Source organism: Falco rusticolus, chromosome 8, assembly GCF_015220075.1.
Source record: "Falco rusticolus isolate bFalRus1 chromosome 8, bFalRus1.pri, whole genome shotgun sequence".
NCBI lineage: Eukaryota > Metazoa > Chordata > Aves > Falconiformes > Falconidae > Falco > Falco rusticolus.
Window position 1 is genome coordinate 52,134,238 of NC_051194.1, and position 18,678 is coordinate 52,152,915.

General features: G+C 41.6%; 1 protein-coding gene across 4 annotated transcripts; it reads left to right on the top strand.

Moving 5' to 3' along the window:
* The first annotated feature begins 507 nt into the window (after positions 1 to 507).
* TMEM237 (transmembrane protein 237) lies at positions 508 to 17,101 on the top strand. 4 transcript variants are annotated; one of them, XM_037398638.1, is made up of 13 exons: positions 508 to 564; positions 2,873 to 2,904; positions 3,869 to 3,879; positions 4,382 to 4,438; positions 6,023 to 6,136; positions 6,499 to 6,613; positions 7,352 to 7,512; positions 8,110 to 8,233; positions 9,255 to 9,446; positions 10,392 to 10,465; positions 10,952 to 11,045; positions 12,276 to 12,397; positions 14,291 to 17,101. In XM_037398638.1, the coding sequence occupies exons 1-13, from the start codon at positions 535 to 537 to the stop codon at positions 14,356 to 14,358; spliced, it is 1,194 nt and encodes a 397-aa protein (XP_037254535.1). In that variant the 5' UTR covers positions 508 to 534; the 3' UTR covers positions 14,359 to 17,101. The 4 variants fall into 4 exon arrangements, with proteins under 4 accessions (XP_037254535.1, XP_037254536.1, XP_037254538.1 ...); XM_037398639.1 differs by lacking the exon at positions 508 to 564 and adding an exon at positions 614 to 2,089; XM_037398641.1 differs by lacking the exon at positions 508 to 564 and having other exon boundaries at positions 614 to 2,904; positions 6,546 to 6,613.
* Positions 17,102 to 18,678: the final 1,577 nt, after the last annotated feature.

The following is an 18,678-nucleotide window of genomic DNA, read 5'->3' on the forward strand; positions in this document are numbered from 1 at the left end:
AGCAAAAGCAGTTTAAGAAGTCTAGAATGTTGCAGCTACAGGTGTACCTGCTTGTTCTAGAGTCAGGCCCAGTACTCCTTGTTCAGAGGTAGGAGTGGGATGGCTGGAGTCCCAGTGCATCACTGGGCTGGGGTCGGTACGGGGGAGGGGGGGCGAGACTGGTGCTGGCTGGCTGGTCCTGCTGCTCTAACTCCTGCCTAGCCAGGCATTTTGTTTTCCTGCCTTTCAGGTGTTTGCTTACGGACGGCTCTGCTTGTGCTACTACAAAAGAAAGGTGCCCTTGTTGGAGTTGCATTTGCATCCTGTCCATCTGTGCTAGAATGGAATTTTATCACATTCGTTTTCTACTTTTTCCGTTCGCGGTGCAGCGCTTCCTTTGCCCAGTGAAGCAGAACACCAGCTAACGGGGGCTGGGCCTTCGCGCGGAAGGGGCAGGAGGGCCCGGGCCGGGCCCAGGCGCACTGCCGCAGCACGGGGCGGGGCGGAAGCGACCGCCGGCTCCTCCCGGCTCCTCCCGGCGGCGGCGGGCGCGGCATGGCGGCGCGGCGGGCGGGCCCCGGCGGGGTGAGGGCGCGGCGGGGCCGGGGCGGGCAGCTCTGCCCGCGGCGGGGCCACCTCCGGGAGGCGGCGGGGCGAGGGCGGCGGGGCTGCAGCCCGGGGCGCCCGGCGGCGAGCACCGGCGGCGGCGGGAGCTCGGCCCGCCCCGGGGGTCGTTTCCGAAGAGGTGCAGCGGGGGCGACCCGGCGGCACGGCCCCCCCCCCCCCCCCCCCCCGCTCGGTGGCGCGGCCCCGCCGCTGTGGCCGGCCGCGCGGTTGTGCTGGTCGCTGCGGGGGGCGGCAGCCGGCGCTTCCGCCGCGCCTTTGTGCTGTCGCTGCGTGCGCCGCCCGGGAAGCGCGTTCGCAAAGCGTTAAACGTCCCGGAGCCGGTGAAGCGCTCTGAGACCTTCGGGTCCGTGCGTGGCCGCCCCCCGGGGTGCCCGCGCTCGGGTGCCCGCGGCTCCCGCCCGCAGCTGGGGCGCGGCCCGGTGTCCGGCCCCGGCCGCCGGCGCGGGGCTTGGCCGAGCAGCGGCTGCCTGGGCTGGGGGTGCCGGGGCACGGGGCGCTCAGCGCTGCGCCTCTGGGTGCCCGAGCGTCCCCGGCAGCCTGTGCCCGCACTCGCGCGAGTTCCTGCAGCTCCGAGACGCTGGAAGCGGGCAGTAACGCGGGTGCGGGCGGTCGTGTGGCGGAGCTGAGCGCTTCCGTACCCGTGGGGCCGCCCAGCCTTCACTGCCGGCTTGCATGGGATTTCTTCTGGTGCAAGGAATAAAGGATACAAAACGATACAGAAATTAATTCACATTTCAGTTGCTTTATAGAAGGCAGCAAAATAGAGAGGTAGTGCAGAGCGCAGATGTACCACTGTGCAGGTAGCAAATGCTGTATAAAAGGTGGAAATTTTTTTGCCTTTTTTTTTTAGTTTCTAGTTTTGGTTTTGTTGTTTGTGGGTTGGGTTTTTTGGTGTGGTTTTGTTTTTTTTTTAGTTTTTAGGGTTTTTTTTAGTTTTTTGACATACCAACCGTCCTAAACATTTGATAATTACTGCCACAAGAATGTCAGAAACAATAAGAGTAATGAGCTCTGAGCTTTATCAGCATTTGTTTTCCCTGCCGGTGCAGGGGAGCAGAGTGCCCCGTGGTGGCTGCTCCCTACCTGGGTGAGTGGCACTTGCTGCCAGTCTTCAGCATGGCCAAAATCCAAGTGAGAGGTTTGAGGCTTAATCCTGCAACGCTTCCTTGCAGGAGGTGGCTCATTCATTTTGGGTAAACAAACCTAAGTAGAAGTTCCTCGCTGGAACTGGTACCAGCATATGGAGTTACGGGGTTTCAGTACGAGGAGCCTTTGCTGCCATAGAATGAGCGGCTGTTGCTGCAAACTGGAGCGATGCTGGGCCCTAACCCAGGGGCAGGAAGGTTCACATCCAGCTAATCCTGGCTGCTGGAAGCTTATTTTTAGTTCAGAATTAGCTGAGGTTCAGCGTGAGGGAGTATAGACCGCTTCACAGTGCCTCTTTCAGGGAACACCTTCAAACGAAATGGGAAAGAAACAAGTGGTAAGTTTGTGGACGCTTGAGTCTTATCAGTCTTATAGCCTTTTTCATTGCTGCTATCAGCTGAATTTTTGGAACCCGGGAGATGTTTGTTCATGTATATTCTTTTGATATAATTACATAATAAAAAATCTGAAAGTAAGCCGCCTTCCTTTTTCTCCATAAGAGAAAGTACACGAGCTCAGTTTCAGGTTGTTAACAGGAGATACTTATTTTTAGATTTTAGTTGCGTTTGACTTCCTGGTAAATATTTTCAAAATTGTATAAAAGTTACTATTTTGTCGTATTTAAAAGTCTTTTTCATAAATGAGCTTCCTTTTATTGTTTTTCCTGTTGTTTTGAGTTTACAATTTCATTAATAGAAAATACTCTGCTCACACTGTATACTGTGCAAGTATATTGAACACATAAATTATTGCAGCATTTTGATATTTAAATAGGATGACTGCCAAACTTTCCAATGAAAGCAGTACCTTATATGGAAAGTGAAAATTTTTCAAGTGAAGTTGAAATGCAAGCTGTGCGTCACACACAGCTGTTAGGTATGTGTCCCTAACGCAGCATCGTCAGAACTCTGGTAAAAGTGTATTATTTCTGCGTCTTTTGCACATTACTTTTGCTTTTATTTTCTCCTTTTATTTCATCTCCATCAGGAGTCTTTAGCTATTTAAGAGGCATACAAAGCAAAACATACTTTGTGTGTTCTGACCGTATCTGAAAATAGCTGTTTTCTGAGAGGTGGTTTCACACCAGCAGAAGTTGACTTTTGTCTCTCTTGTCCTTCAGTGCCCACCTCGTGCCCTCCCTCCAGTGCCAAGGTAAAACCAGTTCATTTTGTGGAATTAATCATGGTTCTGTACTGCATGGTTTCTGTACTTTTAAAAGCAATGAAATTAAGAGAAATAAGTTTAATAAACATCTGAGTAGCCATAATAGCTTTAAAAATAATTGCTTTTCTTGCCAGTTTGTTGTCCCAGAACGCCTTACAAGGAATACAAAGCATTTTAAAGTTTTACAGAGGCTGAGAAATTTTACTGTGTTACTTCAGTTTTAATAGTCTTGAGAGATAAGCCCTTCAGAAAGTTTCAGACAAATAACTGTTCTAGTTTTGTTAACATCTACTGTGGTTTTGTTGATGCCCTTCTTTTGAATCTCTTCTGTCTCTTTTTGTTTTGTTTCATGTCCCTTATTTTATTTGACTCAAATCCTTCAGAACAGGAATTTCTGAAACTAGACTAGTTATTCTTGAATTATGGGTATAGGTGTCTACTAGTTTGACATAGTGAAAGGAAAAAATTGGGGGTTTTTTGGGTGTGGAAGGAAAGGCAACAGTATAGTTTTTATGACATAGTACTTCAGAATTAATGCAAAGTAAGTGTTTCCTAAGAGCAAATGTGATGCTTGTGACTGACAACATACAAAGATAGTGTCTTTTTAGTAATGTGTGTGCTCAAATGTTTCATAACTTTTGTTGGTTTGTTACATATCAGGCAGTAAGACAAGTTTTAATTAGCCAGGTGATTAAAGCTTTAAATCTGATCCACAGCTAGCCAATCAAGAAAGGTAGTCATACAAAGCATTGAGTCTTAATGATTTATTCATACCCTGAAGTTACACACAACTGCTCATAAAGAGAAGTAGGAGTAGGGATAAGAAAATTAATCACAAAAGCAGCAGTGTGAATTTTGCCATTGTGAATGGTAATTGATTCAAAATTTACTTTCTTCTTATCTTTGTTCCTTTCACACTGCTCTTCAACACCTTTTCTCCTTAAATGTGAAGTGGAAACCAAGGTGAGTTATTCTGGCATTAAAGAGAATTTTAAACAGTGGTAGTTCCTTTTGGTGTCACTTCATCCTGTCTTTAAAGAAAGAGCCTTATACTTTTCCTAAATGCAGGCTGATTATTTAAACTGCATGGATACCTGTGCTGCCATTGCTGGAACCGTCTGTTGCCTTTGTTCTTTTTACTGTTTGCTATTTCCATACTGAATCAACGTAACTGAAAAGTCACTGTGCTCTAAATAAAAGTTTATTCTTCAGAGCATTATTCAGGGCATTTTAGTTCTTCACTTAACACGCATGCATGTGCATATTACTTATCCTGTTCTGCCATCTTACGTACTCCTTCTGCTTGTGTGAACTGGTGAATTGTCATCTTACCTGTAAAAGGTGAAGGATGTCTTCACTTGTAAAAAGGAGTCCCGTTCTTAACTAGCAATAGAATGGCTGTTAAGAAAAGGGAATGGAGGTTTCTGCATGCTGTGCACCTATACGTCTGTTCTGTGTTCTTCAGATGAAATCCCACTCAGTCGTCCCAAAAAAAGGAAACCCAAAGGGAAGACTCCATTAGGTAAGGTCCTGCCAAGACTGAAAATTGTGTTTGTAATCCTGGGTGTGCTCTATTTTTGAGTAGCGTTCTCAGCTAATTTATTAGCATTTATTTTATACTGAATAATTGCAATCTTTTTTTCCCAAAGCGGTGTCATTTTATGACAAGTCTGTAATGCTAACTGAAGTAACTTGTTTCATTCTCTGCTCCTTCTCACTAGATCCATTCCTGGTACTGCTAATACAGCATTTCTTGATACCGAACTGAAAAAGTTCCTGTATTCCTGCTGGTTTTTCCTTTCTAAAATTTTTGGGTACTTCATTAAAGTTATTTCCAGCTGTAAGCTGTTTGTTACTTTGAGTGTGTTAAGTACGTGAATTTTGAATGACCTAAGATAAAACTCATTTAACAAATTGGCTCAATTTCAGTCCTTGGCCAAATAAAGTCACAAGTTGATCATTCCATTATCATCAACGAGTTAAAAGCCTAAAAGTTGACTAGCACCAGAGCTTTGTATTTTTACAAGTGGGTTTGCAGAACAAACATGCCATTTTAAGCAAGATTACAAGTGATCTATTTTAATAAAGCAGAATGTGTTGATAGGATTTAGTGGATTTCTGTAAACCAGTTGATTTGGGTCCATATGATGGTTTGATGAGTAAACCTTTATTTGCTTAAAAGAGCATACAATTGACAGCTCACTGGAAGACCTTTAAATGCAACAAGTAGCCCTGTTGCTAGCAAGGTTTCCCAAAGATTAAGTTTTGTTTACTGTTGTTTTCGTTGAGCTGAATGATGGTGCAATGTACCTCTTAGCTTTGGCCATTACTTTGCTAGTTAATTTTGTATTTTAGCACAGCAGAGCTTTATAAAAGGTGGGAGAACCTGTGCTTGAGGTGAAAACAAAGATAGATTCAGTTGGTATCATAAAAGTAGTACTTCAAATAGCTATAAAAAGGCAGATGTGATGTAAAATGGAGAAGTAATTTTGTCTTTCTGCTTGCTAGAATATTTGATTAATTCATATTAACTCTCACAGAAATGTGGTTCCTCCAAAGCATAGTAATTCATCTCGCAGACTGGAGTAAACATCCTTCAGTGCTGATTTTTTTTCTGCTCCTCCTTTATTCTTGTGTATGTTTATCATTTAAATTTCCCTTTGGTATGATGCTTTTTTGCTTTAGCATGCATCTGTGTGAATCAGCTTATGACAAACTGCAAATTTTTTCTTGTCCCTTGCATTATAATCTTTGCACATAGAAAGGAAAAACAGAGAGGTGTAATTCTTTCCTGTGGTAGATTTTTTCCAGTCAGTCCTCTGTTGTATGCCCAAATGGGAAATGTGCTACTTCTTGGATACTTGGATTTTTTCCTGGGCATGAAACTTTCAGGGTGAAAGGAGGGTTGTCAGCTATAACTTTTATATATTCTTACTTAGCACATTTGTTTCCCACCTCTTGTATTTCCTACCCAATACATTTTCATCTCAGCTGTAAGCTGGGCAAATACAGATGTTCTGTGCAATGTAGCAAAAGGCAGCTTTTTCTTGCCTGCTTCTCAGCAGCTCTAAATTAAGGTGGCTGGATCTTTTCGTCTGGTTTTCAGATGGCATCGTCCAAGCAGCAGTTCGTCGACAGTCTGAAAGCAGTGAGCCCCTAACTCCTGAACCTCATGATGTCCCTCCTCAGCGGAAACGCAAGAAGAAGAAAGTACCCACTGGTATGTGAAATAATTGTAGATAGGAATGAGCTGAGTAAAACTTGGTAACAAATATGATTGGCCAACTTGTATTTTGGCTTAAAACATTTAATGTGCTTTTGTACTTAAAACAGCTGAAAGTAATCTTTGACGGAATGCTAGCTCAGGGTTTCAGCTTCTGATTTCAGATTCCACAGGGTACAAATCCTCATGAAAATAATGGCAGTACAGTTTTGGAAGTGATAAGTTTGATCATTCAAATCTCAGAAGATCATAACTTTTTTGCCACTGTTTATATAATAGTTATTTATGTGTTTAAGTGAATGTATTTCCATTTTTACGAAAGCTGTGAAACTTTCATGTGGTTTATTTTAAATCTTCAGATTCTGAGACTTCTTTTACCGAGCAAAATGTTGCATCCCTATTTCAGAATGGAAGTGGCATGGATGTCCCTGAAGCTGAAGAAACAGTGATCCGCAAACAGAGAAAAAGAGCAAAGTAAGACAAAACTAGTATAGCTCGTAATTTGGAATAACTATGATGGTTAATGTGGCTGAGTAGTATTTTACATCATCATGTTACACAGCTGTAAAATCCTGAAGGTCATGCTATCATTCAGCCTGTGCAATAAATAGTATGCGTGCAGTTCTTTCCAGGATTAAAATCTAACTTTCTTCCCTTGTTTGTTTTTTTAAATACCTGGATGCACTACAGTTCTGAGTGCATTTACGTGAGCCTAGCATTTCAGCCACATACCTAAAGAAATTAGAAAGTATAACTGCTTTCTTTCATTTTACTGTACTTTTCTTAATTTTATGAGAAACTAAACTGCTTTCTCATCCTTTTTATTTGCCTTTTCTCCAAGAGCTATGCCTTTAAATCATTTTAGTCACCTTTTTTCCAAAAGCATCCACTTTCTTGGCCTTGTATTTAGTTGGTATATTTTTTTCCTAATTGTTAATCTCTTCATATGTATTTCTTCCCACCTTATTGTTTTGACACAGGGCAGAATTTAGAGAGAAAAAACCCAAAATCAAGGACTAGCTTCGTGGTTCTAGTTAACTAACTGCATTAGAGTTTTAGTCCTTAAAATTATAAATGGGGGTAATGTTACAGATAGTAGCTTGATCAGTTCTTATCAGTGAAACTAGACGTGTTAAATTTTCATAGGAGCCTTCAGGTTTTACGTTCTATTTCCTATTCTTTCTCTGCCCCATTGTATGTTCTGTGCAATAGGAAGCCTCGGCCAGCTGAAACACACAGTTCCAACGACCTGGAAGTGGAGGAGGAAGACATCATTGAAGATGAGCACAGAAAGAGCCCAGATCAGCAGCCTGTGTTTGCTGCTCCCACTGGAATTAGCCAGCCTGTTAGCAAAGTATTTGTTGAAAAAAATCGTAAGTACCTCTTGTGGTTTAAGTAATGTAAGGACATTCTTGCAATTAAAGGAACCATTATTGTGTTTAACATCTAAATACTGCAATATTGGGAAAAAATCTTTAAAAAATAAATTTTCCAGAACAAAAATAATTTGGAAATAAATATACATAATCATTTTTTGCTGTGGTAGAACTTATAGTTGAATTTTTTAATTTCATGATCTGGGTGAAAAAGCCTGTTTGATGGTACCTAGCTGAGCTTATTTGACCTAATACTGTCACAGTGCCTGGAGAAGAAAGTATCATTTACTAGATTGCAAAAAGTGGAAGGTTTTTTTTGTTTGGTTTGAGGTTTTTATTGGTACCAGGGGACACTGAGTAATCACCCAAAGTGCTTTGCACATTCTTAAATCTATAGTCTGACCCACAAGGACGCTTCCACACTGAGATTCATCCTGGCATGAATGTAAACTGTCAAAGAGCAGGATGTGGGGAGAAGAAATTTTCTGATGGAATTTCTGATGCTTACGGCTTTTTACCACTGATAAGTATTGATGTAGAAAATGTGATGGAAGGTAACAGTACTCTCTAAATCTGATTTCCTCATCCTGACAGGTCGTTTTCAGGCAGCTGACCGTGCAGAATTGATTAAAACCACTGAAAATATCAATGTACTTATGGATGTGAAGGCTTCATGGACTACCAGAGATGTCGCTCTCTCAGTCCACCGAAGTTTCAGGTGAAAGATAAATGTTTTTATGTAAATAAGCAAAAATCAGCACTGATTATTTGTGCGGATTTTTTCCCTTCTCCCTGAAAGTTAGCACCTTTTCTCTGTCATTGTGATGCATCTGTGTCTTTTGGATATTCCTAGTAAATGATGGTTCAGGATGCGACAGGTATAAAGTTTCTTAGTCCTCTAAATTTTGGTATTTGTTGTCAAGAATATCTATTGCTAGTCTAGACATCACATGTGAACTGCCACTTATAAAAAGAATAACTAAGGAAGTCCTACTGCAAAGATTCAAACACCATCTGAATAGCAAGATATTGATCTGATAAGAAAAGTATTGGAGATCTACAGAAAAAATGTGTTAAAAAATGAGATTCACCCATCAGCTGTATGACCAGCATAAAAATACCTGAATTCAGATAGGGCTCAAAGAAAGATCCTGGTTGGTGAAAAAGAAGGAGTGAAATTGGACTGGGGCATAAGGCTGCATGCACATCATAGCAAAAAAATATTTTATTTTTTTTAATATGTGGGCGTGTTGTGGTACAGAACGGGAAGATAACAGCCATTTTATTCTCTGATGTGTTTTTTCTGGAAGCCTGCACTTCCTTCTCAAGCTTTTTCCTTAGCAAGGAAGATAATGAAAAGACTGACTTGAGGACAAGTTTAAGAGCATTGTGTTAAGTTTAAGGAGCACAGTGGTCTTGGGAAGCTGCAGGCAGTGGGTAAGAGTGTTCTATTCCTGCACCAGTAGCAAAGTGAAGTAGTCATAGGATCAGGCACAGTGTCTAGGTTTTCCTTGTTAAATGCTCAGGTTCTAGTGCAATCTGCTAAGGGAGGAAGCAGAAGTCCTGTTGCTTAGAATTCTTAAAACTAGATCAGGAAAAGCATGTGGAAACAATCTGTGAAAGACTGGCATCCTGTCATGGTGGCAGGGTTGAACAGATGGATTCATAGGCCTTTTGTATCTGTAGTTCTTCGTTAATTGAAGATGTTAAACTTGTCTAATGTTCTTTCCTCCATTCAGATTGATGGGACTTTTTACCCATGGCTTCCTTGCTGGGTATGCTGTATGGAACATCATTGTTATCTACATTTTGGCAGGAAGTCAACTTTCCACAATTTCTAACCTGCTCGAGCAGTATAAGACACTAGCATACCCAGCTCAAAGTTTGTTCTATTTGTTGCTGTCTATCAGTACAGTCTCAGCCTTTGACAGGTAAAATATGTTTATATTTTAAAGGTTTATGTAATTTGTGTGCAATATGTTCCTTTCTCCTTCCTGTGGCACATTTTGATCTGCTGTTGATGATTTAATGTGATGTACTTAAAGAATGATTTTACACGTGACTGGCTATACAGATAAAGGGTGTATTTGTGCATCTGGACCTTTGTTACTCATTCTGTCCATTGCCTGCTTCAATGTGCTGGTACTGTTTGTGTGATCGTGGAGTGAGGTGAACCAGGTGGAAGAGCTGACCTGGGATTTTGTTTGGGGAGAGGAGTGGAGAACAACTACTGTTTGTATTGTTACTTTTCATGTGAATCCATTCCCTAGTCAGGTTTGCACCGTAGCTGTATAAACAGTTTTCCTGGCTTAGCTGGGGTTTCTGCATTACAGCTTATGGGTGGGGAAATGAACAGAAAGAGGAGCAAAAAAGATCATAAACAAGTAGATTTATCAAAGTTATAAATGCTTCTTTTAGTTACAGATAGTTTCTATGGCAGCATGATAAGCCAGGAGAGGAGTTAGTGCTATGGAAGAAATTGTGACTCCTCCCAGGGAGGAGGCCTGAGTTATTCTTAATTGCCTCTGTGCTGGTGTAGGCTATATGAGCAGTTATTTTAGCATAACTCGGTTGGTGGCGAATGAATAAATGGTAAGGATTAGAGAGGGGATAGGCTTCTCCACATCCTCCCTGTTCTAGAAAGGACGGCAGTGTGAAAGCTACAAACCTCATGGAACACCCTCCTTAGTTTCAATCTTTCTTGAATTTGCATAAGGACCATTGTCATTTGTGTGGGATATAGGTGTGTATTAAAGCACTGTAGCAGAGGCAGAAAAAAGGTATCTTGCAAAAAGTAAAAGAGCAACAGAATACTGTTAGAGGAACAATATTATTATTTTACTGGCTGTGTTAATGACCCTTGGTTTTGTTACCAGGATTGATTTGGCAAAAGCATCAGTTGCACTGAGGGGCTTTCTTACCCTAGACCCAGCAGCAGTAGCCTCTTTCTGTAAGTATTTTGAAGCCGAGAGGAAGTTGTCCAGAAAAGACAGTAAATGGAAAAATCCTACGTACTGTTTTCAGTGAAGTCTTCCTCTGTGGTTATTTTCTGCTTAAGTGACTTCCTTGGTAGTTAAAAATAGCATTCAAAGGCTCTGAACACTCTGCTACATAATGCTATTGTTGCAAATGCTTTAAAAAATTATCAGGGCTGTTAGTGAGATAGTTCTTTTCCCACTTCTGAATACAGAACAAAGACCTGGCAAAAACTGGAATCACAAGATGCCACCTTTGACGTAGCTGATAGGTTGCAAAAGTGCAGAAACCAGATTTTGATGGGTCAAGGAAATGTTGAAGAAGAGAGAATGAATTAAAAGGTGGCTATCATTGGAAGCAGTGGAGTGAAAGGGAAGAAAATGTAGTGATAATTACCATGTAATGATGAGACAGCATTTTGGGGGGTTATATCTGACACTACTAATTCCATTTCTTCCAGTGTACTTTGCTGCTCTTATTTTATCCTTAAGCCAGCAGATGACATGTGACAGAATTAACCTCTACACACCACCTTCGGAAAACGGCAGCATCTGGTAGGAAACTTAAGAAATCACTTCTGTAAATTTTAACATAGCTTACTTAAGAACCTTAGTCAAACTGATAGATTGAAACGGTTATACAACATACATAAGAAAGTATTAATGAAGGATTTAGTTACTAAACCTGCCTTTGTCTGAGCTTGTCCTGAATCTTTGATAAATTTCACTGCAAAAATGAGAACTCAGTGATGGGTATGGTCATGTTGGTTGTAAATCCATTAATACCTCAAACAAGAGCCTGTTGGAACGATGCTGCAAATGTCATCTGGCCGGAACCATAATCTTTTTCTGGAGAAAGGAGACCCTACTGAGGTAACACTTTCGTGTTGAAGGGCAGGACATTCTGTAGAGAGTCAACACTGTTTCTGAAGGAGATAGTCTATTCTGTCCAAGAAATGCATGTCATGGTACTATGAAAGTAAGTCTGCCATAGGATGCATGGGCTTAGCAGACACAGCTGGCATTAAATATGAAGCATTGTTTCATGCTAGGAGATCCCATCCAACACGTGCTTTCTGAAGTAGGTATTTAATGGTCTTAAACTGTAGTAGCACGAGTTTTTAAAACAGACCAGGAGAAGTAGAATAAAAACATTTACATGAAAATTTGCTGGTTTGGGCAGTTAAATTATTCTTCTTTTTTTTAAGGGCTTCTATAAATGTTTGTTGTTTATTAAAAAGCCTGGATTCTAGTAACAACACCACAACCTGCTGCTGTTATGACCGTAAGAAAAGCATCAGCAAACTTAAATCATAACTTTGTTAAAGTCCTATCTCATCCACTCCACAGCATCTGTACATAAGTCCTTGTATTGGCTTCCAGACACTTTACTAACTTGCTGTTCACTTGCCTTGGTGTTTCATGTGGAAGTGCTTAAAAATAAGAATGACTGACGACATTGTGCGGTGTCTTTCACCACAGTAAAATTTGAACATGCATTTTGATTTTTATTTTCTGTCTCTTGGCCAAGAAAAGGACTTTGCTGTTGAAATCTACAAGTGGACATTCTCTATGAGATAATGATGTTTCTTAGCTGAGTTGCTGTCTTGGGTAGTCACTGTCTTTACCAGGCCCTTGCAATACAAGACCATGAGGAAAGTACAAGTAGTTCTGTTTTCATATCTGGCTTAGCAAGCTTGTTTTTATGATACTCTGTTGAAATTCTTATTGTAACCTGTATGTGCCAGCGAACCTCTGACTGATGGGTTGATGTGCTTTTCCCAGGGTGGCAGGTACAGAGGAAGAAATTGTTCATCCATGGGTTGTGGTGAATCTTGTAGTGTCTATTCTAGTTGGGACAAGTTGGATCTTCTTGTCTTACCGACCAGAGCTAGACCACAGTGAAGGTAGGAAACATTAATAGGCAAAATGTTGTTTGTTCAGGCTTTTATTTGCTGTGCTTTGCATTTGGTGTTCAAGACTAGTCCTGAGAAATTTTGTGGCTGAGGAAAAACAAGCATCTCCTAGCAACTTTCCAGAGCAAGTGCTTCTTAGGATGCTGGTGTCTGTGTTTAGTTTTATAAAGAAAAAACAGTAATTTAAAAAGGAAATAAAAGCCACCTTTGTCCTGGCTGAAGCAATGAGAATTCTGAAACCTGAAAGAGCATGTGTCTCTTTTTCCATGAAGGGAAAAGTAATGTTTACTTCAACAGTATTTTAAATATTTGAAATGTATTTATGCTGCCTGTGTTTTAGAAAATTCCCTAGTTTTATTAATGTTCCTTTTGCAAATGCTGAATGTGTTTTGAGCTCAATGTTATTTTTAATAGAACACTGCAATAGTTTTGGGAACTCCTGAGCTTTGAAAAGTCAGATTTGTGCCTGCAGAACAGGACTTTAAATGAGTACTGCTTGTGTTGATCGGGGCTGGAGGAGGGAGGAAGCAAATTGTCCCTTCTCTTAGAAGAAGCTTTGCCTAGAGACTAGGCCCTCTTCCTTTTGTTGTTCTAACTGGGATCCAAAAGCTTTTCTGTCAAGTGCATGCAACCTGTGACTAGAAAGTATACTGTACATAAAAATCCTAAGTTTCAACTTACAAGTCAACAGGTATCCAAAAAGTGTCATGAGTTGAAGCACAGATTTGTGTTTGGGAGTTTCTAGAAGATTCAACATGCTGCTTCAGATTACTTTAGAATTTTAATGTACAGATTTCTGCATTTCAGCTGGCTCCAGATACTCTGCTTATTTCTAATAACTCACTCAATGAGTTAAAAAACCAAACAGCTAGGTGGCAGCTTTTACAGTCTTTGACAGTAAAATTTATAGTAGATGTTTTAATTGTATTTAAAACCCATTTTTAAAATAATAAAGACTTACTCAGGGAAGCCAGTGTCAGGATCTAACTCAGGTTTTGATGAGCTTTTTTGATATATACATATGCCTACTAAGATTAGAAAACCTGCTTCAGAAATTTCAAGAGAAAAATTCTGTTAGGACTTACCCAAATAGTAGAGAAAGTTTAGTCTACTAAGGATGAGGTAGCAAAAACACATCAGTCTCAAACTTGAGGGGATAAACTACATCATTGCTTGTACAGATTGTGTAACTTTACCATGTTGACAAGTTGTTGGCAAACACAGCCTGGTCTATATACTGAATATGCTGTTAGCAAGACAGAAAGTACACCTATGCTGAGGGTGCAGTATAGATATGCAAAGGAACCCAGATACGAGAAACCGTACCCTCAGCAGCACAGAGCTCCACAGGGGCTACCTCATCACCTGCTTAGTGTGCATCTCCAAATTTCTCTGCAAGGAGCTCTTCACAGCAGATGTTAGGCTGTCTCCTGTGCCTGAGCTGCCAAGGAGAGACAGCTAGCTGTGAGCAGTATTGTTCATGATATGCCAGGTTCTAGTGTTGCTAACTTACGCCGTGATACATATAGCAGATATATCAGTAAATGAACAAGTCTCTGAACTGAAAACTTCCTCCTTGAGTCTGACACTGTCAAAACTTTAACAATCCCACAATCTACTTTAGAGTTCTGTTTCAGTGTGCCAGTTGAGTGCAGGATGATACCACATATGATCAGCTGCTAACATCATTGCTAATTCTGTTCATTTGGGGGGCAACAATACTTGTCTAATGACAGTGGTGGCTCTTGCCATTGCTGAGTTGTTGATGCTGTGGCTGGTAAGAAAAGCAAGAGACTTGGGGGAATGCAGGGCATTTTTCAGGAATAATGAAATTGTATTCAGGTGAAACTTTTTAAAAGAAAACTTAATTCTTTTATCTTTTAGAACTGATGTTTCATGCTGAAATTGAGGAATTTCCCCAGGGAGAGACCTTACCCAGAGTCCAGCCATAGTGTGGAACAAGCATCTGCAAATACTGTAGCTGTGACTGATGGCTCAACGTTGTGTATTATAGCCATGTATTATAACTTTCATAAAGAAAAAAATGTATTTTTATAATGTATATATTTTATTTTAATCTTTTTATGTATGCTACAATTTCCAAATGTGATTGAAAACTTCTATACATTTGCTTTTTATTTTACAAAGTAGATTAGTGAATAAAGTCAAGTTGGTTTTATAACTATTGCTACCTGTATAGCCAAAGGAACTAGACAGATGCAGAAGATCAGGTATTTGGTACTTTTCTGACTGCAGTCTCACAACAGTCTGCTTTTGTTACTAATGCCAATAGCAGTTGGCTTACTTGATTTGGTTAAATATTCTCTGGAGATTAAAAAAAAACTTAGGAAGAAAGTAGTCTAAGGAAGATTATAACAACACAGAGTTAGGAAACATAAAACCCCAAAAAGTTAGTAAGCTTAAAATAATCTGGATTTAGTTGTTTTAAAAAGTATTTGCTAGAATAAGGGATTGGAGTCTCAGGGATTTTTAGTAATTCCTTAAAAGAGGACACTTTATTTTTCTTCATCTTCATTTAGTTGTCTTGACAAAGGTATTGATAACAAGTTATTTCAAGTTGATGTAGATACAGGAAAGAGAAGTTTTAATGTTGCAACAGTTTGGTCATTTAATGAATACCTAAATACATCTTTTGGTCAAGCAGGGTGTTTTTGGGTTGCCAACAGGATATATATACGTCCTGTAATATCTTGACAGTCAGGATGCTTAACTATTACAAAGCCATGCACAGAACTAGTGTTCTGATTTGTCCTTACCCTGTATGGCAAGAGCTACAGTGTTATTCACTGCTCTTTCTAAAGAAACTTGAATTTCACAGATATTAAAAATGTTCCTACTTCTATCTGTTTTGAGGGAGATTGATATCCCCCCAAAGGATGTTTGTTGTTTTGTGTTAGGATGGAATGGGAAACTTCTTCCTAAAACTTAAAAGAAACTTAGAACACTTACTAAAGCAAAACAAAAACTCTGCAGCAACCCACCTTCTGTGTAGTGATGTAGTAATAATAGTGGCAGTTGGTGGGTTTTGGTGATGATAGTGAACATTATTCTTCTTTTACATTAACATGGCAAAATGAAAGCACTGCAGGTGTGAATAAATATAGACGTACTGCAGGATGAAACAGTCTCCTTATTAGACATCGGCAAGAGCTAGTTTGAAATCCATTTATCAAGGAAGTATCACTTAAAAGCCTCAAGCCTATTTGTATATTTTAATACTTACTGACTTTGCATTGTTTTATTTTATGTGTGTGTCTTAAGTGCGGTTGTAAAGGGTGTGCAGTTGTCAAAGTTCCCTGGAGAGTAGTGAAGAGCAGCCAGATAAAAAGACTTGAAGGGGTTTGATGAAGAGCCAGTAACTTTCTATGCTGTTACCTGAGTTGCTTTAAAACAAGGATGGGAAAATGAACAATTAGTGCTGCTGCTGCTCTGTTGAGGACTTGAGTTCTGTCGTGCTCATCTGGCAGAGTTAAGTAATTCAGAAATTCAGTGTTTATGACATTTTTTTGAGTGCTGTGGTAATCTTGAGGAAAAGACATCCAACCTCCAATCAAAAAAAAAAAAATTCTACCAGAATTAAAAGATGTTCCACAGCTGCTGGCTGCATTCTGGGGCATTCACTTCGTTGTGGGAAGCCATTAATCTTTTCTGTAAATTGTAATGGTTCTTATGTATGTACTTTTGTAAAACTAGAGCTAAATTTTGGCTGGCACTGCGTTGTACATTAACGTGGAGAGATTCAGGGTGCTGCTCCCCTTCAGTGTTGCACTGGAGGTTGTCACGATTTGGCTGTAGGAGATGGGGGATGAAGCACTACTTAAGTGTTCCCATGTAGATTGCCATCACATTTTCTCCAGATGTGTGTTTGGTTTACAGAATTGTTGAGTGGAAGATGAAATCAATAATGGCTTCTTTTTGCTGCTTGACATTTCTGCCATTTTGGCATGGCAAGAAACAAAATTTTGCCCATAAAGTACTGAGCTCAGGCAAAACTGTTCTAAGGCATCACGTCAGTCAGTACAGGAAAAACCTGAATAACATCATTGCTTTATTTCTGACATTGCTAAGAATTGGCATTCCAAGTATCCCTTGGACAAAGTGCTGCTAGCCAAGAGCCAGATTCGTTTTCATTGTGAAATACAGTAGTTTGTTTGGATGGTTGAGCAGGGATTAAGTTAATGAACTTAATGGGATCTATATTTCAAAGCAGGCTTACCTTTCCACTGTATCTTTTTGGGAGAGTCCAAGTATATGCATATTTAAATTAATGAGGTTTGAGGTTGCCATTTAAAGTCACACTTGATAAACAATTTGATGGCTAGTTATCAGTTTCACAAAGTACTTTTAATGCCATTAAACCTCACAATATGAGTTTAACTGAACTTTTTTGTTTTGTTACTTGGAAAGTTTTAGAATGAGTTTACAAAATAGATGTTTAATTACAAAACATGCAATATCTGTAGAAGCCTTAACTGAAATGCCTTTGTGCGTTTCCATACCATTGGTTTTAATGCACTATTTTTGTGTTAATGAAAAAATGGCAAAGATGTTCGTGCCAATTTCTTGTTTATGTATGAAACAAACAACTGCTCTAGTTAGAAACAATTGTACTATGTTGTCCTGTTTCCAAATGATTAGTCTGTTTAAAATAAATGTCTCTCTTTTTTTTCCCCAGTGCTAATGCGATGTATGCTATACAAGCATGTGAACAGTTGATTGTGGGAAAACATGTTTTCTTTATTTTTGGCAGTGTTGTAAATAATGGCTTTGCTTTCTCTCCGTCAGATTCCTGCTGCTGGACTGGTCCTTTACGCCATCAGAATACCATAAACTCCTGAAAACTAGGAAGTGTATTTCATCAGTTAACGGCGTTTATTTAGCCTAAAAAGAATATTGAGGGGAATGCGATTGCTGTCTAACCACCGAATGGGTGATGACAAGGGCAAGAGTCAGAGGGTTATCAGGCTGTGCGGTGGTGGGATGGGTGGGAAGGCGGCACTGGGCACTGCTGGCAGCTCCAGTTTGACAGTGGGCTGAGCTGGGCGGGGGGCGCAGGGGCTGCAGCCTGGCCGGGGGCTGGACCCACCGCACCTCCAGAACCCCTTCGGTGCTGAACTGTGCTTATTTTCCTTCTTGGCAGTCACTTACAACTTTGTTAAATTCCAGTTTTTTCATGTTTAAATGTTACTCTCTCAGTTCAGCTTTCTCAACGTGAAGCAAGTCAGCAACGATTTGATATCTTTTAAAGTTATTTTCGTGTTGCTGAGGTAAACTTCAGGAGCGTTGCCCTTAGGTCAGAATTACTCGCTTGCATGTTTGCAGCCGGATTAACGTGACTGAAGGCTTTGGGACAACAGAGTAAATCATCAGGTACGTGTTTATCGCGAGGCCTTACCTTTCCGAGGGCTGTTCCCTCGCAGCGGTGAGGAAGGCGCTGCTGTACCGCCGTGGGTGCGGCCGTGCACGAGTCCGCTCACAGAGGGCGGGAAGCCGAGCGGCCCGCTGGGCCGGGCCCGCCGCGCTGCCGCTTCTTCGCGGCCAGGTGCGTTCGGGGGTGTGCCTTCCCGACACCCCCAGCCGGGGACGGGTTGTGTGTCGCCGTCCCCTCCCCCGGCCATTTAGTTACAGGTCAAGCCTGACCGTTTCGTACCCCGCCGCCACCGCAGCCGGCAGCCGTTGCCCGCCGCGCCGGCAGGGGGCGTCCCGCGCGCAGCAGCCGTTGGGGCCGGTGGCGGGGCCGCCTCAGGCTCGGCGCCTCCCGCCCGCAGCCGCCCCTCGGCCCCGGGGAGCGCAGCGGCGGGGCGGCCCCTCGGGCTCCGGGGTGCGGGCGGCCCCGCGGGCGAGGAGGAGCCGGGTGGCGGGCGCGTTGTCAGCCCCCGGGGAAAGGGAGCCGCCTTGTCGCCCGCGCGGGCGGTTGTTGCCTGCGCTGACTGGGTGTTGCTGCAGGCCGGTGTGCCCGTAGCAGGACAGCAGCGAGGGGGGCCCTGCTGAATAGTTCCATCCCTGCCTCATCCGGGGGTGAAAAGACTCCTGGTGGGAGCAGGAGCTGGATCCCCTCTGCCTCTTGCATCCCACGCTGTTTGGTGGAGCAGGCAGTGTGTGCCCGGGTAGCAGCAGCAGTCAAAACAGCAAACCCAGTCAAAAAGAAAGAATTCCCTTATATTCCTGCACATGAACAAAACTATTTGCTTTAATTCTGTATTTTAAATTTATGTAATCTTCAAACTTAAAAAAATTCAGAGCCCTCCCTC